We start from the raw sequence: 24,282 nt of genomic DNA, 5'->3' as shown, positions 1-24,282 counted from the left end.
ACTTATCTCCACTCCTGTGGTTCTAAACCACTACTTGTGGTTTAGAAGCAGTCATTTCATCTTCCACCTTGATTATCCTGCTGCTGCAGTTGCAGATTCTTCTAAAGAGACCTTGTTAGCTCACTTTTCTCTTGCAATTCTAATCTTGATCTTAATAAAGAACTTATCTCCATTGTGCTATTCTCCTCTGCCATTATGACCAACATCAAGTTTTACCCCTGACAAGTGTGTTGAATCCTGTGCTTTCTGAACTCCAAGGAGATATCTGACCCTGATGGTATGCTTCTCATTGTACTCAAGATTTGTGCCTCTAAACTTAATTCTGTCCATTGTCACCCTTTCAATTGCTCTTGCTTCCAGTCCACTTTTCCTCCTTTTGGAATTTGCTTGTGTTTTCCCCCTCCAAGGAAAGGTGATCCTTGGTAACCTTTAATCTACTATTCTATTGTTCTTACATTGTGTATTTTCTGATTTTTAAGAATTTACCGTTAATTTTTCTTCAGCTTGAAAGTTCTGGTGAAATCTGTGACCACCAGGATTAAATTTCTTGTAACCATTCTATTGTTTGTCATATTGCCTAAGTTCCACACCTCTGAAGCTCACTTACTGAACACTTTGATGAATCAGCTATCATTGCTTTGGACATCTTCAAATGTCCATTTCTCAGCACGTCACCATCATATGGCCTCTGACCAAAGTTATGTTCATGGCTATCCAATTTCTTCTCAAATTTCTCTAAAATTTGACCAATTCTATAACCCTTTTTTCCCAACTGAGGGCTGCCAGGGTTCTGTCTTCTCACCTACTCTCTTCCTGCTCCATAGCAAGGATGTCCTCTTATCATCCAATCCCTATTCAGTGTTGTATTTCTCCTCCATCTAGGAAAAAATCTATCTAAAACCCCCCTCATACTCCTGGACAGGTAACAGGAAAAAGCTGATCATCTGATAGGCAACCCCTCTTTTACCTCGAATCTCCAACCTCCCCTTCCATTGCATTCTTTCTTCTCCTATTTATTAATTAGTCTGGGCAGTGTTCCTTAGAACATCCTTGTTTCTGTTGTACGCCTAATAGAGTCCTACATACTCTTCTCCTTATATTATCATACCGTATAGTAGGTACAGCTCAGGAGGAAGCCATTCAGCACATCGTGCCTGTGCCGACTCTTTGAAAGAGCTCTTTGTCAGTGTGTTGCATTTTCTCCCAACTTAATTTTCTAAACTATCGAATTCGTTAACTCCATCAGTCTGTCTTTCCTCGTCTGCCTTTAAAACCCAAGCATAAAAACACCTGATCGCTGATTTACCTGATCTTTTTTACTCTTTGCAGTCATAGTGGTGGCCAGCAAATTGGCCATTTACTTTCATTTCTCAACAAAGAAGAATGTGTCCTGGCCAGCTATGAGATGTACAAACCATCTCCGTTTGTGGGTCTAGCCATATCTTATGACTTTGCTCATGAGAGATTTGGTGAGCCTCAGAAGTGAAGATATTTAACAAATTCTTACTGCTGGTCAAGAGGAATCCTTAGTGAGGTAGTTCAGAAACATATTTTAAGTAGCTACTATACATTGTATTCATGTTATGGTTTGAAAATGGGACATTACAGCTTCACGTCAACCCAGTGTCAGTCAAGGCTCCTGAGCGTTGGTGGTTAAAATTCCTCAGGAATCTTGGTTTGTTACCTAAAACTGCTGTAATGAAAATAACCACTTTGTTCTTTTCTGTTTGTTTATCTTTGGTTCATATCTCTTCGCTCTGCTTCGAGCTCATGTTCTGGGTCTGCAGAGGGAATTTAAATTTTTTGACAAGTTTGATCGTGGGTAAGCCAAGCTGTGAAACATACATGAAACATATTGGGAATTGTGTTTGTTCGGTTATTGGATACATTTGATGCATTTGTCAGAGCTTTTTTGATGGTGGTTTCTTCGAATATTCATTACTTGGTCATACTCACAGTGAATTGTTAACATAAAATTATTTTCCATTCCTGATTTTGTCACTGAATGTACATGTTTAGTTGTACAACTAACCTGGGCTTCTAAGAGTTTGTAACTGTGAAGCATTTGTAGCAAGCTTGAAGCACGATTTAGTATTGTATGTGGCCTGTGAAAAGAAGGAGCATCAAAAGTAGCTTAAACATGGTTGTATAAATATGTTCTGTCGAATGCAAAAAGCTTCAATAATGCGCACTGATGTAAAAGCGACATTTCACATATGGTTAAAGAACAGGCGTCTATAACTGCTTAATTATTAGAATAATGCAGGCTGTGCCATGTTTTTTAAAAAAAATTGTGCGGCTGTAATTAAAAAAATTATTTACTTCACTTTTCCCCCCACCTTTCCTGAATGCAGTGACTTGTGGAGGGATATGATTTAACAAGCGTTGACTACCCTTCATTGCTCTGCCCAAATAGCCATTCTTATATGGCCCAAACAGTGAGTGTTGGTGGGCTATTCACTGCCGGGGGCATCACAGCCAACCTCCATCCTGTCCTCGCTTGATATCCACGTATGACAAGTCACTGGATAACAATCTGGAGCAGAAGCACTGGCTGATCTTGTTTCTTCTTTCCCTGTCAAGGGGTGCCAAGACTATTTATTGTGCCCTATCATCACTGTGGCTGAGATCAATTAATTCACTACAGTCTGGGGATCAAACTTGGGGACCATCCTGGTCTGTGTGGTTCAGTTGCATACTGCAACACATGAAGTAACTAACCCATCACAAAGGCTGCAAGACTTTTAAAAATGAGCATACTGTCATTTTGTTGGGTGTTTGATAGCAAACCATCTTAAAATATTAGTGTTGTCAGAGATTTTTGAAATCCTTGAGGACTAAAATGGTTTTGGATCCTAAGATATGTGTTTTCTATTAACGATTGTTTTGTCCAGTCGAACCAGATTGACATGTATCATTGAACACAGTGAAAAGTACTGGAATTTATGCAGAGAGCTCAGTTATTTGTTTATCAGCAGTGGACATTCACATATATCATGCACCTGCTTACATGATAGTTATTGCAGTCTGTTGGAATGTGGCCTTGCCCATGTTACCCGACATCCAGTATTGGATCATAGAATCATAGGTTACAGCACGGAAGGAGGCCATTCGGCCCATCGAGTCCGTGCCGGCTCTGTGCAAGAGCAATCCAGCGAGTCCCACTTCCCCGCCCATCCCTGTTGCCCTGCAAATTTTTTCCTTTCAAGTACTTATCCAGTTCCCTTTTGAAAATCACAATTGAATCTGCTTCCACCACCCCTCCTGGCAGTGCATTCCAGATCCCAACCACTCGCTGTGTAAAAAAAAGTTTTTCCTAATGTCACCTTTGGTTCTTTTGCCAATCACCTTAAATCTATGTCCTCTGGTTCTTGACTCTTCTGCCAATTGGAACAGTTTCTCTCCATCTGCTCTGTCTCGACCCTTCATGATTTTAAATACCTCTATCAAATCACCTCAATCTTCTCTGTTCCAAGGAGAACAACCCCAGCTTCTCCAGTCGATCCATGTAACAAAAGTCCCTCATCCCTGGAATCATTCCAGTAACACACTTCTGCACCCTCTCTAAGGCCTTCACATCTTTCCGAAAGTGCGGTGCCCAGAACTGGACACACTACTCCAGTTGTGGTCGAACCAGTGTTTTATAAAGGTTCATCATCACTGTCTTGCGGTTGTACTCTATGCCTCTGTTTATGATGCCCAGGATCCCATATGCTTTTTTAACTTGCTTTCTCAACCTGCCCTGCCACCTTCAATGATTTGTGTACGTATACCCCCAGATCTCTTTATTTTAGAATCTCTAGTTCATATTGCCTCTCCTCGTTCTTCCGACCGAAATGTATCACTTCGCATTTTTCTGCGTTAAATTTCATCTGCCATGTGTCCACCCATTCCATCAGCCTGTCCATATCCTCTTGAAGCCTATTACTATCTTCCTCATTGTTCACTACACTTCCAAGTTTTGTGTCATCTGCAAATTTTGAAATTGTGCCCTGTACACCCAAGCCCAAGTCATTAATATATATCAAGAAAAACAGTAGTCCTAGTACCGACCCCTGGGGCACACCATTGTACACCTCCCTCCAGTCCGAAAAACAACCGTTCACCGGTGCTCTCTGTTTGCTGTCACTGAGCCAGTTCTGTATCCATGCTGCGACTGGCCCCCTTTATTCCATGGGATTCAATCTTGATGACAAGCCTATTATGTGGCACTTTATCAAACGCCTTTTGAAAGTCTATATACACAACATCAACCATATTTTTTCTATTCGTTCATGGAATGTGGGCGTCGCTGGCGAGACCAGCATTTATTGCCCATCCCTAATTGCCCTTGAGAAGGTGGTGGTGAGCCGCCGCCTTGAACCGCTGCAGTCCGTGTGGTGAAGGTTCTCCCACAGTGCTGTTAGGAAGGGAGTTCCAGGATTTTGACCCAGCGACGATGAAGGAACGGTGATATATTTCCAAGTCAGGATGGTGTGTGACTTGGAGGGGAACGTGCAGGTGGTCTTGTTCCCATGTACCTGCTGCTCTTGTCCTTCTAGGTGGTAGAGGTCGCGGGTTTGGGAGGTGCTTTCGAAGAAGCCTTTGCAAGTTGCTGCAGTGCATCCTGTGAATGGTACACACTGCAGCCACTGTGCGCCAGTGGTGAAGGGAGTGAATGTTTAGGGTGGTGGATGGGGTGCCAATCAAGCGGGCTGCTTTGTCCTGGATGGTGTCGAGCTTCTTGAGTTTTGTTGGAGCTGCACTCATCCAAGCAAGTGGAGAGTATTCCATCACACTCCTGACTTGTGCCTTGTAGATGGTGGAAAGGCTTTGGGGTGTCAGGAGGTGAGTCACTCGCCGCAGAATACCCAGCCTCTGGCCTGCTCTTGTAGCCACAGTATTTATATGGCTGGTCCAGTTAAGTTTCTGGTCAATGGTGACCCCCAGGATGTTGATGGTAGAGGATTCGGCAATGGTAATGCTGTTGAATGTCAAGGGGAGGTGGTTAGACACTCTCTTGATGGAGATATTCATTGCTTGGCACTGGTCTGGCGCGAATGTTACTTGCCACTTGTCTGACGCGAATGTTACTTGCCACTTATCAGCTCAAGCCAGGATGTTGTCCCTGTCTTGCTGCATGCGGGCACGGACAGCTCCATTATTTGAGGGGTTGCGAATGGAACTGAACACTGTGCAATCGTCAGCGAACATCCCCATTTCTGACCTTATGGAGGGAAGGTCATTGATGAAGCAGCTGAAGATGGTGGGCCTAGGACACTGCCTTGAGGAACTCCTGCAGCAATGTCCTGGGGCTGAGATGATTGGCCTCCAACAACCCCTACCATCTTCCTTTGTGCTAGGTATGACTCCAGCCACTGGAGAGTTTTCCCCCTGATTCCCATTGATTTCAATTTTACTAGGGCTCCTTGGTGCCACACTTGGTCAAATGCTGCCTTGATGTCAAGGGCAGTCACTCTCACCCCACCTCTGGAATTCAGCTCTTTTGTCCATGTTTGGACCAAGGCTGTAATGAGGTCTGGTGCAGAGTGGTCCTGGCGGAACCCAAACTGAGCATCGGTGAGTAGGTTATTGGTGAGTAAGTGCTGCTTGATAGCACTGTCGATGACACCTTCCATCATTTTGCTGATGGTTGAGAGTTGACTGATGGGGCTGTAATTGGCCGGATTGGATTTGTCCTGCTTTTTGTGGACAGGACATACCTGGGCAATTTTCCACATTGTCGGGTAGATGCCAGTGTTGTAGCTGTACTGGAACAGCTTGGCTAGAGGCGCAGCCAGTTTTGGAGCACAAGTCTTCAGCACCACAGCCGGGATGTTGTCGCGGCCCATAGCCTTTTCTGTATCCAGTGCACTCAGCCATTTCTTGAGATCACATGGAGTGAATCGAATTGGCTGAAGACTGGCTTCTGTGATGGCGGGGATATAGGGAGGAGGCCGAGATGGATCGTCTACTCGGCACTTCTGGCTGAAGGTGGTTGCAAAAGCTTCGGCCTTGTCTTTTGCGCTCACATTCTGGACTCTGCCATCATTGAGGATGGGGATGTTTACAGAACCTCCTCCTCCTGTTAATTGTTTAATTGTCCACCACCATTTACGACTGGATGTGGCAGGACTGCAGAGCTTTGTTCTGATCCGTTGGTTGTGGAATCGCTTAGCTCTGTCTATAGCATGTTGCTTCCGCTGTTTAGCATCCATGTAGTGCTGTGTTGTAGCTTCACCAGGTTGGCACCTCATTTTTAGGTACGCCTGGTGCTGTTCCTGGCATGCTCTTCTACACTCCTCATTGAACCAGGGTTGATCCCTGGCTTGTTGGTCATGGTAGAGTGAGTAATATGCTGGGCCACGAGGTTACAGATTGTGCTGGAATACAATTCTGCTGCTGCTGATCCACAGCGCCTCATGGATGCCCAGTTTTGAGCTGCAAGATGTGTTCTGAATCTATCCCATTTAGCACGGTGATAGTGCCACACAACACGTTGGATGGTGTCCTCAGTGTGAAGACGGGACTTCGTCTCCACGAGAACTGTGCAGTGGTCACTCCTACCAAAACTGTCATGGACAGATGCATTTGTGACAGGTAGATTGGTGAGTACAAGGTCAAGTAAGTTTTTCCCTTGTGTTGGTTCGCTCACCACCTGCCGCAGGCCCAGTCCAGCAGCTATGTCCTTCAGGACTCGGCCAGCTCGGTCAGTAGTGGTGCTACTGAGCCACTCTTGGTGATGGACATTGAAATCCCCCACCCAGAGTACTTTCTGTGCCCTTGCTATTCTCGGTGCTTCCTCCAAGTGGTGTTTAACATGGAGGAGGACTGATTCATCAGCTGAGGGAGGGTGGTAGGTGATAATCAGCAGGAGGTTTCCTTGCCCATGTTTGACCTGATGCCATGAGATTTCATGGGGTCCGGAGTCAATGTTGAGGACTCCCAGGGCCACTCCCTCCTGACTGTATATCACTGTACCGCCCTCATCAACCCTCTCTGTTACCTCATCAAAAAACTCTATCCAGTTAGTTGAACAGGATCTGCCTTTAAGAAATCCGTGCTGGCTTTCCATAATCAATCCACACTTGTCCAAGGGACTGCTAATTCTGTTCCGGATTATCATTTATAAAAGTTTCCCCACCACCGAGGTTAAATTGACTGGCCTATAGTTGTTGGGTTTACCCTTCCACCCTTTCTTGAACAAGGGTGTAACATTTGCAATTCTCCAGTCCTCTGGCACCACCCCCGTATCTAAGGATGTTTGGAAGATTATGGCCTGTATCTCCACAATTTCCACTCTTACTTCCCCCAGCAACCTAGGATGCGTTCCATCTGGACCAGGTGACTTATCTACTTTTAAGTTCAGCTTCCCTTTCTAGTACTTCCTCTTTATCAATTATCAGCCTATCCAGTGTCTGACCACATCTTCCTTTACTGAGACTCTGGCAGCATCCTCTTCCTTGGTATGGACAGATGCAAAGTTCTCATTTAGTACCTTGGCCATCCTTTCTGCCTCCATTCGTAGGTCTCCTTTTTGGTCCCTGATCGGCCCCATACTTCCTCTTACTACCCGTTTACTGTTTACATCGACTATTGATGACTTTTGGATTCCCCTTTTATGTTTACTGCCAATCTAGTCTCATACTCTCTCTTTGTCCCTCTTATTTCCTTTTTCACTTCCCCTCTGAACTTTCTGTATTCAGCCTGTAAATTCTCATATTAAGATCCTTTCTGTAAATGCTGTGTGAAGGGAGTCTGAGAGTGCAAAGTGCTTGGTTGGAGTTGTTGGAAGTAAATTTTGGAGAGAAAATGGCCTTGACAGGAATAAGCCGCCTTTTGGTGGAGGTGTTGGAGGCTGCTGAGCAGAAGGGTAATAGGGCAACAGCATTCTTCTTGATTATAATTGAGTCCCGTCTTTGAGATTGCCAAATGCCAAAGTCCTCGCAAGTCATTTCATAGCTAAGACTTGGTGTGATTCAAAGACCAGATTCTTGAGTTAGAAAATAAATTGCCGGACTGGGTGCTGACAACAAGAGTATCAGGAAGAGCAATCAACACCTTCAATGTTTGACTGCACGACACCGTATATCATGGAAGTGACACACACAGGTTTCAAAATCAGGTCAACCTATGTGTTAAAATTGTTGAAATGGGGTGGACTATGTGTACATAGCTGTTTAGCAGTGGGCTGAGCATTGCCAGCTTTTGAGAATTTGTGCAAAAGCATATGGAAGGTGTGAGTTTTTAGAATTTTAGAAATGTGGAATAAGTTCCATTGAACACAGGAGGGATATTTAATCAATAAAGTATTGACATTGGCATAAGCTCTCAAGCTGGGCAGTTTTAACACTCTCCTACAGCGAACAAACACAATACCACCTCTGATACCTGGAGGCACAAACAAGCTTCTTAATGTACTCTTTCAAAGTTGCTGTTGGAAAAATGAGGGACTCCTAAAGACCTTCATGCCTTCACTGTAGGTGGCAGAATGAGAAGGTCACCTTGCCTTTGACCTAATGTGTAACTCTGCCATAACAGCCACTAAATGCATATAACATTTATACATTTATATAGCACCTTAATGTAGTAAACGTTCCAAGGTGCTTCATTCAGTTCAAAATGGACAGGCGAGCATAATAGGGGAATTACAAGTAATGGTTAAAATTTTGATTAAAGAGAGAGGTTGAGAGACAGGTAGCAAGGTGGAGGAGTTCAAGGAGTGGGCTCAGGAAGCTGGGGCCAATGCATACGTTGATTCGAACACCACTGGTCGTTGGGGGGGTGGGGGGTCGGAGGTGAGAGGCCAGGGTTGAAGAGTGGTGAGTATATACTAGCATATTGAGCTGGGGGAGGTTGCAGAAGTAGAGTGGGGTGAGGCTGTGAAGAAATTTGTAAATGAGGGCAAGAAACTTGAATTCATTTTGTTGAGGGACAGGGAGCACGTTGAGGTCACTGAGGGCATGGGTGATGGGGAGCTGAACACAGCACAGGTTAGGACGCGGTTACAGAGTTTTGGACGAGTTGAAGCTTGTGTCGGGTGAGCATTGGGGAAGTTGAACCTAGAGGTGACAACAGGTCTATCCGAATGAGTTACCTTGTCTAATTCCGCTGTCCTGCTCAATCAAAGTACCCTTTAATATTTCTCTTTTTCAAGCAATTCCTTTTTTAAAGAATTTATGGGCTGTGCTTCAACAACAGTTTGTGGCAGAAAATTCTACTTTGTAATCATCTTCTGTATGAAGACATTTATGAGTGGAGGACAATTACTCATAAATTGCACCATAGGAGATTCTTAATATTTCTATTTGGCTGTATAATCAGATATTTGTAAACTAGAGTAACAAAGTTGTTGTATTTTAAAAATTTGTTTTGCCGTTAAAAAAAATTAAAAGTCAGTACAAATGCGATTATAAAAAAAAAACAGTTCTGGATCCCATGTTTCTGGAGCTGTTCCCAGCTAGCACTGATGCTATAAGAGCATTACTTGTTAGCTGTAATTTTTTTTGTTAAAACGTTTGAGAAGTTTTAAGAATCTTTGAGGGGAGATTAAATGCAGACCAAAAGTCAGGCAGAAGTGCTGTCCATACCCTAACCCATATCAACCAATGTAGGTCTTTGGTGTCCTACATTAGTTCCTATTTTGCCTGTGCCTCAGATTTTTATTCTTCTGATTAAATCCCGACATGGCTTTGCCCCTCACTTTCTTCGTAATCCCCTCCAGCCCCACAACCCTCCCCCACCCAACTCTCCGTTCTTTGACACTGGCCTTCTTTGCATCCTCCGCCCCATGATTGATGGTTATGCCTTCAGCTACCTCGGTCCCACTCTCTAGAATGCCATCTACCTCTCCATCTCCCTTTCCTCAAGATTCTCCTTAAAACCCATCTCTTTGATCAAACTTTTGGTCATTTCTCCTAATCTCTCCTCCTTTAGCCTGGCATCCGTTTTCCTCATATCTCTATGAAGCACCTTGGGGGCGTCTTTCTTTGCTAAAAGAACTTGCATTTATATAGTGTCAACATGAATTAAGGGAGAGAAGTGTTGGTGCTGTTGTTTTGTTGGCATCATGGCAGCCATTTTGCATAGAGCACAGTTCCACAAACTACATCGAGATGAATGACCAATTAAGCTTTTTTAAGTGATGATTAATGAGGGGAAATATTGTCAGCCGTATTGAGAGAATTCTCCGCTCCTCTTTGAATAGTGCCAGGGGATATGATCTTGAATGACGACCTGAGCCAGGGTCTTGGTGTAATGTTGCATACAAAGGATGAAATCTCTAACAATGCCGCCTTGTGCTCCCTTAGTACTGCCCTGAATGTCAGCCTAGATTGTGGGCTCTCGTACTGGAATGGGGTTTGAAGCCACAACCTTATGATTCAGAGACAAGAATGCTACCAATTGAACCATGCTGACATATGAAAGGGAGAAGAGTGCCAGTATAAACTGGGGGTGAGGAGGAAAAGTGCTTCTATATAATTGTGACAGTTGTATGAATGATTTTAAAACAAATTAACAATCGGATTTAGCAACAGAGAGTACCAGTGCATATTTTCAATAATTCACAATTCGCAAGAAATGAAGGGAAATCCTCACATTTTTTTCCACACTCTTCTACAATATTAAGAATTGAATGTAGGTGATACTCCAGCTTAAGTTATGACAAGTCCAGGTTCCCCTGCACTTTGAGTGTAAAGTCATTGGCCCATATTCAGGGCTGTTTTTAAGTTGCCTGCTCTATTGTTATAAGTTGGATAGTCAGGTGGTGAAGGATAGAATCGTAGAGCCTGGTCTTCAGTTGCACCCAAGCCTTTATTCACAGAGCTCAACATCACACGCTCCACACCCTAGATAAGTTCTCATATAAAAGGATACAAGAGAGTCTCGAATTGATATGCATCACCTGAATACAATTAACACTAATTGAAATAAATCATATTTTTTGAAGTTGGTCAGCTTTTGCAACTTTTCCAGGTTGGCACATTCTAGTAGCACTATCTGGTTATTCAGTCTGGTGCATTATTCAGAAAGTGCAAGTCCATTGAATGTAGAAGATTGGCAATATTTTATCGATCATGTGCCAGGTTATGCAGTTCATAAAAGACTTGAATCTCAGGTCTGAAAGGAAAAGTGTCTTGATTGAACTTTGCAAAACATAATTGGCAGTGGTGTTGTTAAACTTAGTCTGTGAATACTTTTCTGAATAATTAGTTCTGTTGTATTAAATTTGTATTCTGCATTGGAAATAATTCAGTATCAACCTAATGAGAGTAGGAAGCAGTGATTATGAAGAACTTTATAGAAGGGTCTGCTTTAATTTGGTTCATCGGTTAAATATTGTGAACAGAAATGTTAGGCCTGCACAACTTGATTTCAACCTTTATGAAAGGTTTATTAAAGGTAAATACACATATGTTTTTTTTAACAAGAGGTGCTAACTTAGTATTGGAATTGTAATTTTCCTGACCTAAATTAGTTACTCTGTATGTAAAATATTACTGTAATTCCACATACCTTTTTTCCACTTCAGGAAAGCTCAAGAGCAAGAGAAAAAGGTGGTTGTTGCTGGATGTGTTCCTCAAGCCCAACCACGGATGGACTACCTCAAAGGGTTAAGCATTATTGGGGTAAGAACATTCTTTTAATATTTCACCTGCAAAATGCAGCTCTTCAAGAAGTTTACATTGGTTCTTGGGTATTTGTGTGCACCTGATTTAGATCTGGTGTGTACCTTGTCTCTGAAGTTGCTCAAACTTGTAAAAAGCTAGAACATCGGCAAACCGAGTGTAGTACTTGGACACAGAATAATTTTTACAATGCAATATGAAGTCAACACTTCCTCTTACAAGGTTTCCAAACATGGAACAGCTTTTAATTCCTGTGATTTTATTTTCTGCTCTTTTTAGGATCATTAAACAGTATGTGTTTGTCATGTGATTTATTTACACTGTGAAGGAAGTTGATCTGAAACGAACACTCTACTGTAACATTTTAACATTATTTTATCAAATAGTCAAGTGAAAATAAAATTCAACTGTAACTTTAGAGAACATTAACTTCTAGGCACTGGTAAAGCAGAAACTGTTGATTATTTGCATAGATTCAAATTTCTGCAGGGTAAAGATGAAAAGGGTTGTTGGTGACAACATTGCTCTTTCACCTTTGGGTTTTTGTTTTGAATTTAGTGTAGATTAATGAGATGAAAGCCATCTCTGCTGGGCAGTTAGACAAATTCTTAGGCTGCTGCTTTACTGCAGCCACCAATCTAAAACTAGTATTTGTTAGTTGTGTGGATGAACTAGAATGCATCAAAAGGCCAGCCTCTTTTGGTTTTTTTTATGATGTTTTTTTTATGACTAGGAATGGCTCTTTGGGCCACTTGCTTCCCATTTCTGTTAGTCTTGAACCAGAAAGTTATTAAAACCATTTTTTTTAAAAATCACCCTTAAAGTAAAAATTTCAGAAGTACTGGGTTGCTGCCTGACATGTGGTTTCAATTTTCAGTCCAGAATGATGCAGTGAAGTGTCTCCCTTTGTCAGGTATAGGGGACTTGAGTGAAGTGATTTTGGCCAATCTTGACCCAATTTATAGTAATCTTGAAATAAAAACAGAAAATGCTTGAGAAGCTCATCAAGTCAGGCAGTATTTGTGGATTGTAAACAATTTTACAACACCAAGTTATAGTCCAGCAATTTTATTTTAAATTCACAAGCTTGTGAATTTAAAATAAAATTGCTGGACTATAACTTGGTGTTGTAAAATTGTTTACAATTGTCAACCCCAGTCCATCACCGGCATCTCCACATCAGTATTTGTGGAGAAAGAAACAGAGTTAACGTTTCAGGTTGAAGACCTTTTGTCAGAACTGGAAGATGTTAAAAGCTGTTGAAACTTTCAGTCCTTGACACCTGAAAGGAAGACGAAAAGTTTTTTGTTAAAGCGCCAGATAAGGTGAAGGATGAAATGGAACTGCAGACCAGGACAGCTCTGAAAAAGAGAGTCGGTGCTGCTGAAGAGAGATGCAAGGAATCTTACAACACCAGGTTATAGTCCAACTGTTTTATTTGAAAATCACAAGCTTTCGGAGGCTTTCTCCTTCGTCAGGTGAGCGAGTGTGGGATTCCATTGAAGGTTACCGCATTTATATTCAGAGAACAATACCTGGTGAGTACAGATAATCTTTCCAACTGCCCGTTGTCAAGGCAATCAAAGTGTTCAGACAGAGTGATGTTACCTACAGGACCACCGAATACACAAACGGCCAGAACACAAAACAGAGAGAGAGAGGGAGAGAAACATCCGAAAGGAAGAGAAAGACAGAGAATGACCCACTGTGTTAAAAACAGATAATTTTTTTTCGCTGGTGGGGTTACGTGTAGCGTGACATGAACCCAAGATCCCGGTTGAGGCCATCCTCGTGGGTGCGGAACTTGGCTATCAATTTCTGTTCGATTTTGCGTTGTCGTGTGTCTCGAAGGCCGCCTTGGAGAACGCTTACCCGAAGATCGGTGGCTGAATGTCCTTGACTGCTGAAGTGTTCCCCGACTGGGAGGGAACCCTCCTGTCTGGCGATTGTTGCGCGGTGTCCGTTCATCCGTTGTCGCAGTGTCTGCATGGTCTTGCCAATGTACCATGCTCCGGGGCATCCTTTCCTGCAACGTATGAGGTAGACAACGTTGGCTGAGTCACAGGAGTATGAACCATGTACCTGGTGGGTGGTGTCCTGTCGTGTGATGGTGGTGTCTGTGTCGATGATCTGGCATGTCTTGCAGAGGTTGCCGTGGCAGGGTTGTGTGGTGTCGTGGACACTGTTCTCCTGAAAGCTGGGTAATTTGCTGCGAACGATGGTCTGTTTGAGGTTGGGTGGCTGTTTGAAGGCGAGTAGTGGAGGCGTGGGGATGGCCTTAGTGAGGTGTTCGTCGTCATCGATGACATGCTGAAGGCTGCGGAGAACATGGCGTAGTTTCTCCGCTCCGGGGAAGTACTGGACGACGAAGGGTACTCTGTTGGTTGCGTCCCGTGTTAGTCTTCTGAGGAGGTCTATGTGATTTTTCGCTGTGGCCCGTCGGAACTGTCGATCGACGAGTCGAGCGTCATATCCCGTTCTTACGAGGACGTCTTTAAGCGTCTGTAGGTGTCCATCGCGTTCCTCCTCGTCTGAGCAGATCCTGTATTCGCAGGGCCTGTCCATAGGGGATGGCCTCTTTGACGTGGTTAGGGTGGGAGCTGGAAAAGTGGAGCATCGTGAGGTTGTCCGTGGGCTTGCGGTCGAGTGAGGTGCTGAGGTGCCCGTCTTTGATGGAGATTCGTGTGTCCAAGAAAGAAACCGATTCTGAGGAGTAGTCCATGGTGAGCTTGATGGTGGGATGGAACTTGTTGATGTCATCGTGTAGTCTCTTCAGTGATTCTTCGCCATGGGTCCATAGGAAGAAAATGTCGTCGATGTATCTGGTGTATAGCGTTGGTTGGAGGTCCTGTGCAGTGAAGAAGTCGTGCTCGAACTTGTGCATGAAAATGTTGGCGTATTGGGGTGCGAATTTGGTCCCCAGGCTGTTCCGTGTATTTGGGTAAAGAACTGGTTGTCGAAGGTGAAGACATTATGATCCAGGATGAAGCGGATGAGTTGTAGGATGGCGTCTGGAGATTGGCTGTTGGTGTTGAGTACTGAGGCTGTTGCAGGGATGCCGTCATCGTGGGGGATACTGGTGTAGAGTGCCGAGACGTCCATCGCGGTGAGAAGTGTTCCTAGTTCAACTGGTCCGTGGGTGCTGAGTTTTTGTAGGAAGTCTGTAGTGTCGCGACAGAAGCTGGGGGTTCCCTGTACGATGAGTTTCAGGATGCCCTCGACGTATCCAGAGAGGTTCTCACACAGGGTTCCGTTGCCTGATACGATTGGACGTCCGGGTGTATTGGCTTTGTGTATCTTTGGGAGGCAGTAGAAGTCTCCCACGTGGGTAGTACGTGGGATGAAAGCGCGTAGGATGCTTTGAAGGTCTGGATCGAAGGTCTTGATCAGTTTGTTGAGCTGGTGGGTGTGTTCCTTGGTCGGATCTGCGGGTAACCGTCTGTAGTGTTCCTGGTTGTCCAGTTGTCGGTATGCTTCTTTGCAATAGTCCGTTCTGTTCTGTATGACGATGGCTCCTCCTTTGTCCGCTGGTTTGATGACGGTGTTGCGGTTGGTCTTGAGAACGTCGATGGCGTTGCGTTGTGCTCGGGTGATATTCTGGACTGTCTTGTGAGTGCGGCTGATGAATCTGGCATTGACGCATTTCCTGACAGCTTGAGCATACATGTCAAGCTTAGGGCAGCGACCCTCCGGAGGAGTCCAGTTTGACTCTTTCTTCTTCGGTTGCTGTACCGCGGATCCCTCTGTCTGCTGTTCCGGATTGTTGATTGTCTCATTGGATTCGCTGCCTTCAAACAGCCACCCAACCTCAAACAGACCATCGTTCGCAGCAAATTACCCAGCTTTCAGGAGAACAGCGTCCACGACACCACACAACCCTGCCACGGCAACCTCTGCAAGACATGCAGATCATCGACACAGACACCACCATCACACGACAGGACACCACCCACCAGGTACATGGTTCATACTCCTGTGACTTGGCCAACGTTGTCTACCTCATACGTTGCAGGAAAGGATGCCCCGGAGCATGGTACATTGGCGAGACCATGCAGACACTGCGACAACGGATGAACGGACACCGCGCAACAATCGCCAGACAGGAGGGTTCCCTCCCAGTCGGGGAACACTTCAGCAGTCAAGGACATTCAGCCATCGATCTTCGGGTAAGCGTTCTCCAAGGCGGCCTTCAAGACACACGACAACGCAAAATCGTCGAACAGAAATTGATAGCCAAGTTCCGCACCCATGAGGACGGCCTCAACCGGGATCTTGGGTTCATGTCACGCTACACGTAACCCCACCAGCGGAAAAAAAAAATCTGTTTTTAACACAACGGGTCATTCTCTGTCTTTCTCTTCCTTTCGGATGTTTCTCTCCCTCTCTCTCTGTTTTGTGTTCTGGCCGTTTGTGTATTCGGTGGTCCTGTAGGTAACATCGCTCTGTCTGAACACTTTGATTGCCTTGACAACGGGCAGTTGGAAAGATTATCTGTAATCACCAGGTATTGTTCTCTGAATATAAATGCGGTAACCTTCAATGGAATCCCACACTCGCTCACCTGACGAAGGAGAAAGCCTCCGAAAGCTTGTGATTTTCAAATAAAACAGTTGGACTATAACCTGGTGTTGTAAGCTTCCCTACATTTGTCAACCCCAGTCCATCACCGGCATCTCCACATCATGGCTGAAGAGAGAAGTCGAGAGCTTGCATGCGGCGGCACGTGACATTGAGCGTGGACCTCAGGAAGTGGCAAGAGCAGTGGTTCGAGGAACGCTGAATATCATGGAGATATCTGTAATCCGCATAATCCGGTGGATCCGAAACATGATGGGTGGAATTTAAGTTGGAAACCACGTGAAATAAGTCGGAGTTGGAGACAGTTGTTGAGGCAAGAGTTGTGGCTGTGAAAGCGAATTTTAGAAGAAACCTGATCAAACACGAGAAGGAAACCAGAAAGCAGTGAAGGTGAACAAGGTAAAAGAGAAAAACCGAAATCCTGTCAGAGAGAAGAGCAGAACTTCTTCAAGGAGTGCATTCCTGGAAGAGAAGTGGCAGTGAATTAAACACAAAATCAGCTTTTAACATCTTCCAGTTCTGATGAAAGGTCTTCGACCTGAAACGTTAACTCTGGTTCTTTCTCCACAGATGCTGCCTGATTTGCTGAGCCTCTCCAGCATTTTCTGTTTTTATTTCATAGTAATCATAAGTCCACTATGGAAAAAAGAGGACAAGGAGAAGAGTCATTTGATATTCTTACTAAATTATCTGCCTTACTTTTGTTACAAAAATTGTTTGCTGTGGGAAATGGAAATGTTACACTGGTGATCTGTGAAATACTTTTATGTTGGGCTTGGCGCATTATTGGCGCAATGTAGGGGGAACTTTACTCTGGTTAATCTGTGATGGGAGGGCGTGATGCTGATGTTGGGTGCATTAAGATTTATTTTCTCCAGCAGTGACACAAATATCTAACCAGTACAAAGATAATTCAACAAAACAATTACATTAAAAGAGGGAGGAGAATCATTCTACAGGTTTTCTGTGCCCTTGGATTGACTTTGTAGACATTGTTTATATCCAGTGGGATCTCACTAAGGAACTCATTTTATGTAGATTACATAATTGCATTTTGAACTTCCCATAGGACTCTATCTCCAGCTTCCGCAGTGCAAACTAAGAACTTTACTGAATTTGCACTATATTAAAAGGGCATTGTCGTCATCATTCAAAGATCTCTGTATTCACAGTTACCACGACTATTTCTTGGTTTTTCAAAAAAAAGTTGCTTTTGGGTAAAAAATTGTGCAACAATAGCTATGTCATCTACAGTTTGAATTTTCCACTGCTGCCAACTTAGTGACACTACAGCTTTGTTTTCAAAGTGGACCATACTTGTCCTAGGAAATAAGTTGTTTTTCAAACTGGAGGGAAGTGTGCAGTGGTGTCCCCCAGAAGTTGGTGTTTGGACCACTGCTCTTTTTGATATAGATTGGATTTGGGTATACAGTGCATAATTTCAAAGTTTGCAGATGACACGGAACTCAGAAATGTAAACAGTGAGGAGGATAGTAACAGACTTCAGGAAGACATAGACAGTCTGGTCAAATGGGCAGACACATGGAATATGCAATTTAATACAGAGAAGTGTGAAGTGATTCATTTTGGTAGGAAGAATGAGGAGTGGCAATATAAACTAAAATGGTACAGTTTTAAAGGGGGTGCAGGAACAGAGAATTTGAAGCTCTTTTTGTTAACTTAAAGTTCTATTTTTGTAAGCCTTAAACGAAACATACCGATGAAGTACTTGGGAGAGAACCAAATAACACATTTTAGGGAAGTGCCTGATAGAGGTACAGCAGTGGTGAGTAGATTGTTGATTCAAACTTATGTTTTTGATTTGTAACTGTTCAATACCTGCATTTCATGGATCTCACTTCCAATCTAATGCCTTTAAAGCTAAGAGCCGGAACAGCCTTTCACATTATTGATCCTTGTCTTGATTGTAGCTTTTGTAGATTTGTGACAGGTGGTTTTCATTTTAGTATAGTCTAGAGCAATTCCCGCACTTCTATTCTTTAAATGCATTAAAATGTTATTTTTAAAATCCTGTCAAGATGGATTTTTTTTTTGGATTTTAGTCCAGTTACCAGTCAAAGCCTGCAAGCAGAGCATAAAGTAGAACCATCTAATTCATTATGTATCAAAAACTGTGAGTGGTCTCAAAATTCGAATAGTGTGCCCGTAGGTGGCACTGTGAGCATAGAATCACAGAAAGGTTACAGCACGGAAGGAGGCCATTCGGCCCATCAAGTCTGTGCCAGCTCTATGCAAGAGCAATCCAGCGAGTCCCACTCCCCCGCCCTATCCCTATAGCCCTGCAATTTTTTTCCTTTCAAGTACTTATCCAGTTCTCTTTTGAAGGCCACGATTGAATCTGCCTTCACCACCCGCTCTGGCAGTGCATTCCAGATCCTAACAACTCGCTGTGTAAAAAAGTTTTTCCTCATGTCACCGTTGGTTCTTTTGGCAATTATCGTAAATCTATGTCCTCTGGTTCTTGACCCTTCTGCCAATAGGAACTGATTCTCTCTATCTACTCTGTCTTGACCCTTCATGATTTTGAATACAACTATCAATTCTCCTCTCAACTTTCTCTGTTCCAAGGAAAACAACCCAGCTTCTCCAGTCTATCCATGTAATTAACGCCCTTCATTCCTGGAATCATTCTAGTAAATCTCTTCTGCACCCTCTCTTAAGGCCTTCATGTCTTTCCTAAAGTGCGGTGCCCAGAACGGGACACAATACTCCAGCTGTGGCCGAAACGGTGTTTTATAAAGGTTCATCACGACTTCCTTGTTTTTGTATTCTATGCCTCTATTTATAATTCCCAGGATCCCATATGCTTTTTTAACCTCTTTCTCAACCTGCCCTGCCATTTTCAACGACTAGTGTACATATACCTCCAGATCTCTCTGTTCCTGTACCCCTTTTAGAATTGTGCCCTTTAGTTTATATTGCCTCTCACCATTCTTCCTATCGAAATGTATAACCTCGCACCTTGCATGGCATCCACCCGTGCCACCAGCCTGTCTATATCCTCTTGAAGTCTATTACTATCCTCCGCACTGTTCACTACACTTCCAAGTTTTGTGTCATCTGCACATTTTGAAATTGTGCCCTGTACACCCAAACCCAAGACATTAATATTCATCAAGAAAAGCAGTGGTTCTCGTTCCGACCCCAGGGGAACACCATTGTACACCCACCTCCAGTCCGAAAAACAAACGTTCACCACTACTCTCTCTGTTTCCTATCACTTAGCCAATTCTGTGTCCATGCTGTTACTGCCCCTTTTATTCCATGGGCTTCAATCTTGATGACAAGCCTATTAGGCACTTTCTCAAATGCCTTTTGAAAGTCCATATTCACCACATTGACAGCACTGCCCTGATCTACCCTCTCTGTTACCTTGTCAAAATAATCAAGTTAGCTAAACATGATTTGCCTTTAACAAATCCGTGCTGGCTTCCCCTAATCAATCCACACTTGTCGAAGTGACTGCTAATTGTGTCCCGGATTATCGTTTATAAAAGTTTCCCCACCTCCAAGGTTAAACTGACTTGCCTGTAATTGGGTTTATCCTTACTCCCTTTTTTGAACAAGGGTGTAACATTTGCAATTCTCCAGTCCTCTGGCACCACCCCGTATCTAAGGATGTTTGGAAGATTATGGCCTGTACCTCCACAATTTCCAACCTTACTTCCCTCAGCAACCTCGGGTGCATCCCATCTGGACTGGATGACTTATCTACTTTTAAGTACAGCTAGCCTTTCTAGTTTTTCTTCATTCGTTCATGGGATGTGGGCATCGCTGGCAAGGCCAGCATTTATTGCCCATCCCTAATTGCCGTTGAGAAGGTGGTGGTGAGCCGCCTTCTTGAACCGCTGCAGTCCCTGTGGTGAATGTTCTCCTCGTGCTGCTAGGTAGGGAGTTCCAGGATTTTGACCCAGCAACAATGAAGGAATAGTGATATATTTCCAAGTCGGGATGGTGTGTGACTTGGAGGGAAACATGCAGGTGGTGGTGTTCCCATGTGCCTGCTGCTCTTGTCCTTCGAGGTGGGAGAGGTCGCGGGTTTGGGAGGTGCTGTCGAAGAAGCCTTGGCAAGTTGCTGCAGTGCATCCTGTAGACGGTACACACTGCAGCCACAGTGCACCGGTGGTGAAGGGAGTGAATGTATCGGGTGGTGGATGGGGTGCCAATCAAGCGGGCTGCTTTGTTCTGGATGGTGTCGAACTTCTTGAATGTTGTTGGAGCTGCACTCATCCAGGCAAGTGGAGAGTATTCCATCACACTCCTGACTTGTGCCTTGTAGATGGTGGAAAGGCTTTGTGGAGTCAGGAGGTGAGTCACTCGCCGCAGAATACCCAGCCTCTGACCTGCTCTTGTAAGGAATCTTACAACACCAGGTTATAGTCCAACAGTTTAATTTTTCAAATAAAACTGTTGGACTATAACCTGGTGTAAGATTCCTTACATTTGTCCACCCCAGTCCATCACCGGCATCTCCACATCACTGCTCTTGTAGCCACAGTATTTATGTGGCTGGTCCAGTTAAGTACCTCCTTTATCAATTTTTAGCCCATCCAGTATCTCAACTACATCTTCCTTCACTGAGACTTTTTAAAAATTTGTTCATGGGAAGTGGGCGTCGCTGGCAAGGCCTACATTTATTGCCCATCCCTAATTGCCCTTGAGAAGATGGTGGTGAGCCGCCTTCTTGATCCGCTACAGTCTGTGTGGTGAAGGTTTTCCCACAGTGCTGTTAGGTAAGGAGTTCCAGAATTTTGACCCAGCGACGATGAAGGCACCTCTGGCAGCATCTTCTTCCTTGGTAAAGACAGATGCAAAGTACTCATTTAGTACCTCGACCATGTCCTCTGCCTCCATGAGTAGGTCTCCATTTTGGTCTGTAATCAGCCCCTCCCCACCCGTTTACTGTTTATATGTCTATAGAAGACTTTTGGATTCCTTTTTTATGTTGGCCGCCAGTCTATTCTCATACTCTCTCTTTGCTCCTCTTACTTCCTTTTTCATTTCCCCTCTGAACTTTCTATATACCATACCATTACTTATTCTGGTGCTATCTTTCTCTCCCAATCCTTTGTGCACCACGTCCTTTCCAATGCTACATCCTGGTGCCCATCCCCCTGCCAAATTAGTTTAAACCCTCCCCCACAATACTAACAAACCTCCCCACGAGGACGTTGGTCCCAGCTCCGTTGAGGTGCAACCCGTCTGGCCTGTACAGGTCCCCCACCTCCCGCCAGAACTGGTCCCAATGCCCCTGGAATCTAAAGTCCATCCTCCTGCACCATCTCTCCAGCCACGCATTTATCTGCTCTACCCTCCTATTGCTATACTCGCCAGCGCGTGGCACCAGGAATAATCCGGATATTACTACCTTTGAGGTTCTGCTTTTTAATCTCTTTCCTAACTCCCTAAAATCTGCCTGCAGGACCTCATCCCTCTTTCTACCTATGTCGTTGGTACCGATATGGACCACGACCTCTGGCTGTTCACCCTCCCCCTCCAGAATGTTCTGCAGACGCTCAGTGACATCTGCAGACGCTCAGTGACATCTTTGACCCTGGCACCAGGGAGGCAACATACCATCCTGGAATCATGTCTGCGGCCGCAGAAACGCCTGTCTGTTCCCCTAACTACAGAATTCCCTTTCACTTTTGCTCTCCTGACCTTTCTCCTCCTCCACCCCCACCTCCCCCCTCCCCCACCCCCACCCACTCTTACAGCTGAGACATCCATGGTGCTGTGGCTGCACTCCTCCACAGAGGAACCCTCTCCCCCGCCAGTATTCAGAACTGAATACTGATTAGAGAGCGAGATGCCCCCGGGGGGGACTCCTGCACTACCTGCCTGATCCTCCTTGTCTGTCTGGCGGTCACCCCATCCTTCTCTGCCTGCACTTTTTCCACAACATTCACCTGAGGAAGGAGGAAGCCTCCGAAAGCTTGTGAATTTCAAATAAAATTGTTGGACTGTAACTTGGTGTTGTAAAATTGTTCACAATTGGACTTTCTTAAGCTGTGGTGTAACCACCTCCTGAAATGTGCTATTCACATGGCTCTTAGCATAATGTTATGTGATTCATTAACTTGAGTGGGACTCCACCTAACATCACATAATAGCATCTTGTGGTGTCTCTCCACCACACAGACTTCTGAAATGGTGCCAATAACAAAAGAATTGTCCAGGAAAAAAGTTAATGGGGGTACTGGGACTCCTGAATCTCTTGGCAACTGTGATTTGCCTGACTCTGGCTCTCAAGGTCAGTGTCTCTGCATGCTGTTCAACAAAGCTGCTAGTCCTTTCTGGAGCTGTGCTCCTCTCCATGCCCTTGACTTTCTATCCGACATTGCCCATCGCGTAGCGATGTCCAGCAATGGTTCCCATTCAGTGCCTTCCATTATGCTTATCTGCTGACTCGACGACCTGTTCACAGCACCCTCGCCCTCCCCCACTGTCTGGCTTTCCCATGCCTTGGTGCCCCCATCACTGTGACCTGAATTTCCCTTCCTTCCCCCACTGCTGGCTGGAATTCACACTGCCTTGATGCTCCCTCTCACCATTAACCTGAATTCCTTTTCCTGATCACTTCCCTCACTACTGCGCTTTCCCCATTGCACCCCCGCCGCCCCCCCCACCCTCCCAACTCTCACTGGCTGGCTTCCTGTGCCTTAACCCACAATCCGCCATTGATTAAATTCTGCTGAACAGCACCCCTTCCTGTGCCCTTCATTTCCCTCCTCGCATTCCTCCTTTCTTCTCTCTCTTCTCCCCATCCACTCTATCCTGATCCATCCTCCCCCATTCTTCTACCTCCTCTCCTACCCCTTCTCTTCTCCCAATCTTTCCCCATTCTCCTTCCCACCCACCCACTCACACCACATTCCCCACCTTGGTCCAAGTATACGTTGCCCTCGAAACTTTCTTTACATGAATAATACCCTTAGCCTTGACTCCTCATTGTTTACGCCAAGGGAGTGTGACCAATGCATATTAAAATGGTTGTGGTGCAAAGAACCAAAAGGAAAACCACCTGTAGGTGGTGCAGTTAGCATAAAGTCAGGTGACCAATTGACTTCAATGGAGTTATTGAACTTTTCTCCCTTCCAATTCAGCAGGATCCCATCCCCCAACACTCTCCCGCCTAATGAGCAAGATATTAACACCCCCCCCCCCAGTCCACATTTTCAGGCTCCATTTCCCGTTCCAGCCCGCCCACTGGCTGCAGTTGCCCCTCAGGCTACCCCAACTTGCTTCAATTCCCCTTGTACAGTAACCCCCTTGACTGCTTTTCCCATCCACAGCACCCAACCACCCCATTGATCTGAATTCTCCTTTATTAGCACTCACTTCCTTTCCCTTTCTACCACCATCCCCTTTCTACCACCATCCCCCTCCCTTCGCCTCCCACCCTCTCCTGACCCATTGTCATCTCCTCATTCCTCTTCCCTTCTCCTCATTCCTCTTCCCTTCTCCTCATTCCTCTTCCCTTCTCCTCTTCCCTTCTCCTCTTCCCTTCTCCTCTTCCCTTCTCCTCACACCTGCTCCCCTTCCCCCTCCTCCTTGTTCCCCTTTTCCTCTTTCTTCCTTTCCACTTCCCCACGTTGGTTCCATTAATCCCTCACTCTCTAACCCTGCTTGATCTGCAAAACTCAAATTAGTCTTGACTACCCATGTGCAACACCATGGGAGATAGACTGATCTTAAATGAAATTTGGTTTCACAGCAACATTTGCTCAATCAAAATTGTTTTTGTTAATGTGCAATGCTATTGCTATTTTTTGTTTAAGAGAAGTACATTCGTTAAAAGGCACAAAGGATGACTAATTTGTTATATTAACCTTGACCGACAAACTGAGGACCAAATGTAATATGCTGAGACCCCTTTGTTTAACCTACAGGCCTGAGAAAAAGCAATGCTTTGCACCAGATAGCCCAGGTCTCCAGATTACTGATAGTGTATGGAATATCAGCAGAAAATGGGAAAAGATAACTAGTTTCGATGCTTTAATTCCTGCATGATGAAATTTTAGTAAGTGGTTGAACCACACTGCAAACTTACAAGTTGTGGAGAACAGATGAA

At 44.7% G+C, this 24,282-nt stretch overlaps 1 protein-coding gene across 3 annotated transcripts in view; it reads left to right on the top strand.

Annotated features, from left to right (window-relative positions):
• Window positions 1-24,282, top strand: part of cdkal1 (CDK5 regulatory subunit associated protein 1-like 1) — a 1,005,231-nt gene that overhangs the window by 231,128 nt on the left and 749,821 nt on the right. For all 3 annotated transcript variants that reach the window (XM_068001614.1, XM_068001608.1, XM_068001620.1), the window contains exon 5: window positions 11,513-11,609. In XM_068001614.1, coding sequence (XP_067857715.1) covers window positions 11,513-11,609 — 97 coding nt within the window. The remainder of the gene's footprint in view (window positions 1-11,512; window positions 11,610-24,282) is intronic.

Source organism: Heptranchias perlo, chromosome 2 (assembly GCF_035084215.1).
Source record: "Heptranchias perlo isolate sHepPer1 chromosome 2, sHepPer1.hap1, whole genome shotgun sequence".
NCBI classification, from domain to species: Eukaryota; Metazoa; Chordata; class Chondrichthyes; order Hexanchiformes; family Hexanchidae; genus Heptranchias; species Heptranchias perlo.
Note: the sequence above shows the minus strand (reverse complement) of the source record. Positions and strands in the feature narration are given on the sequence as shown.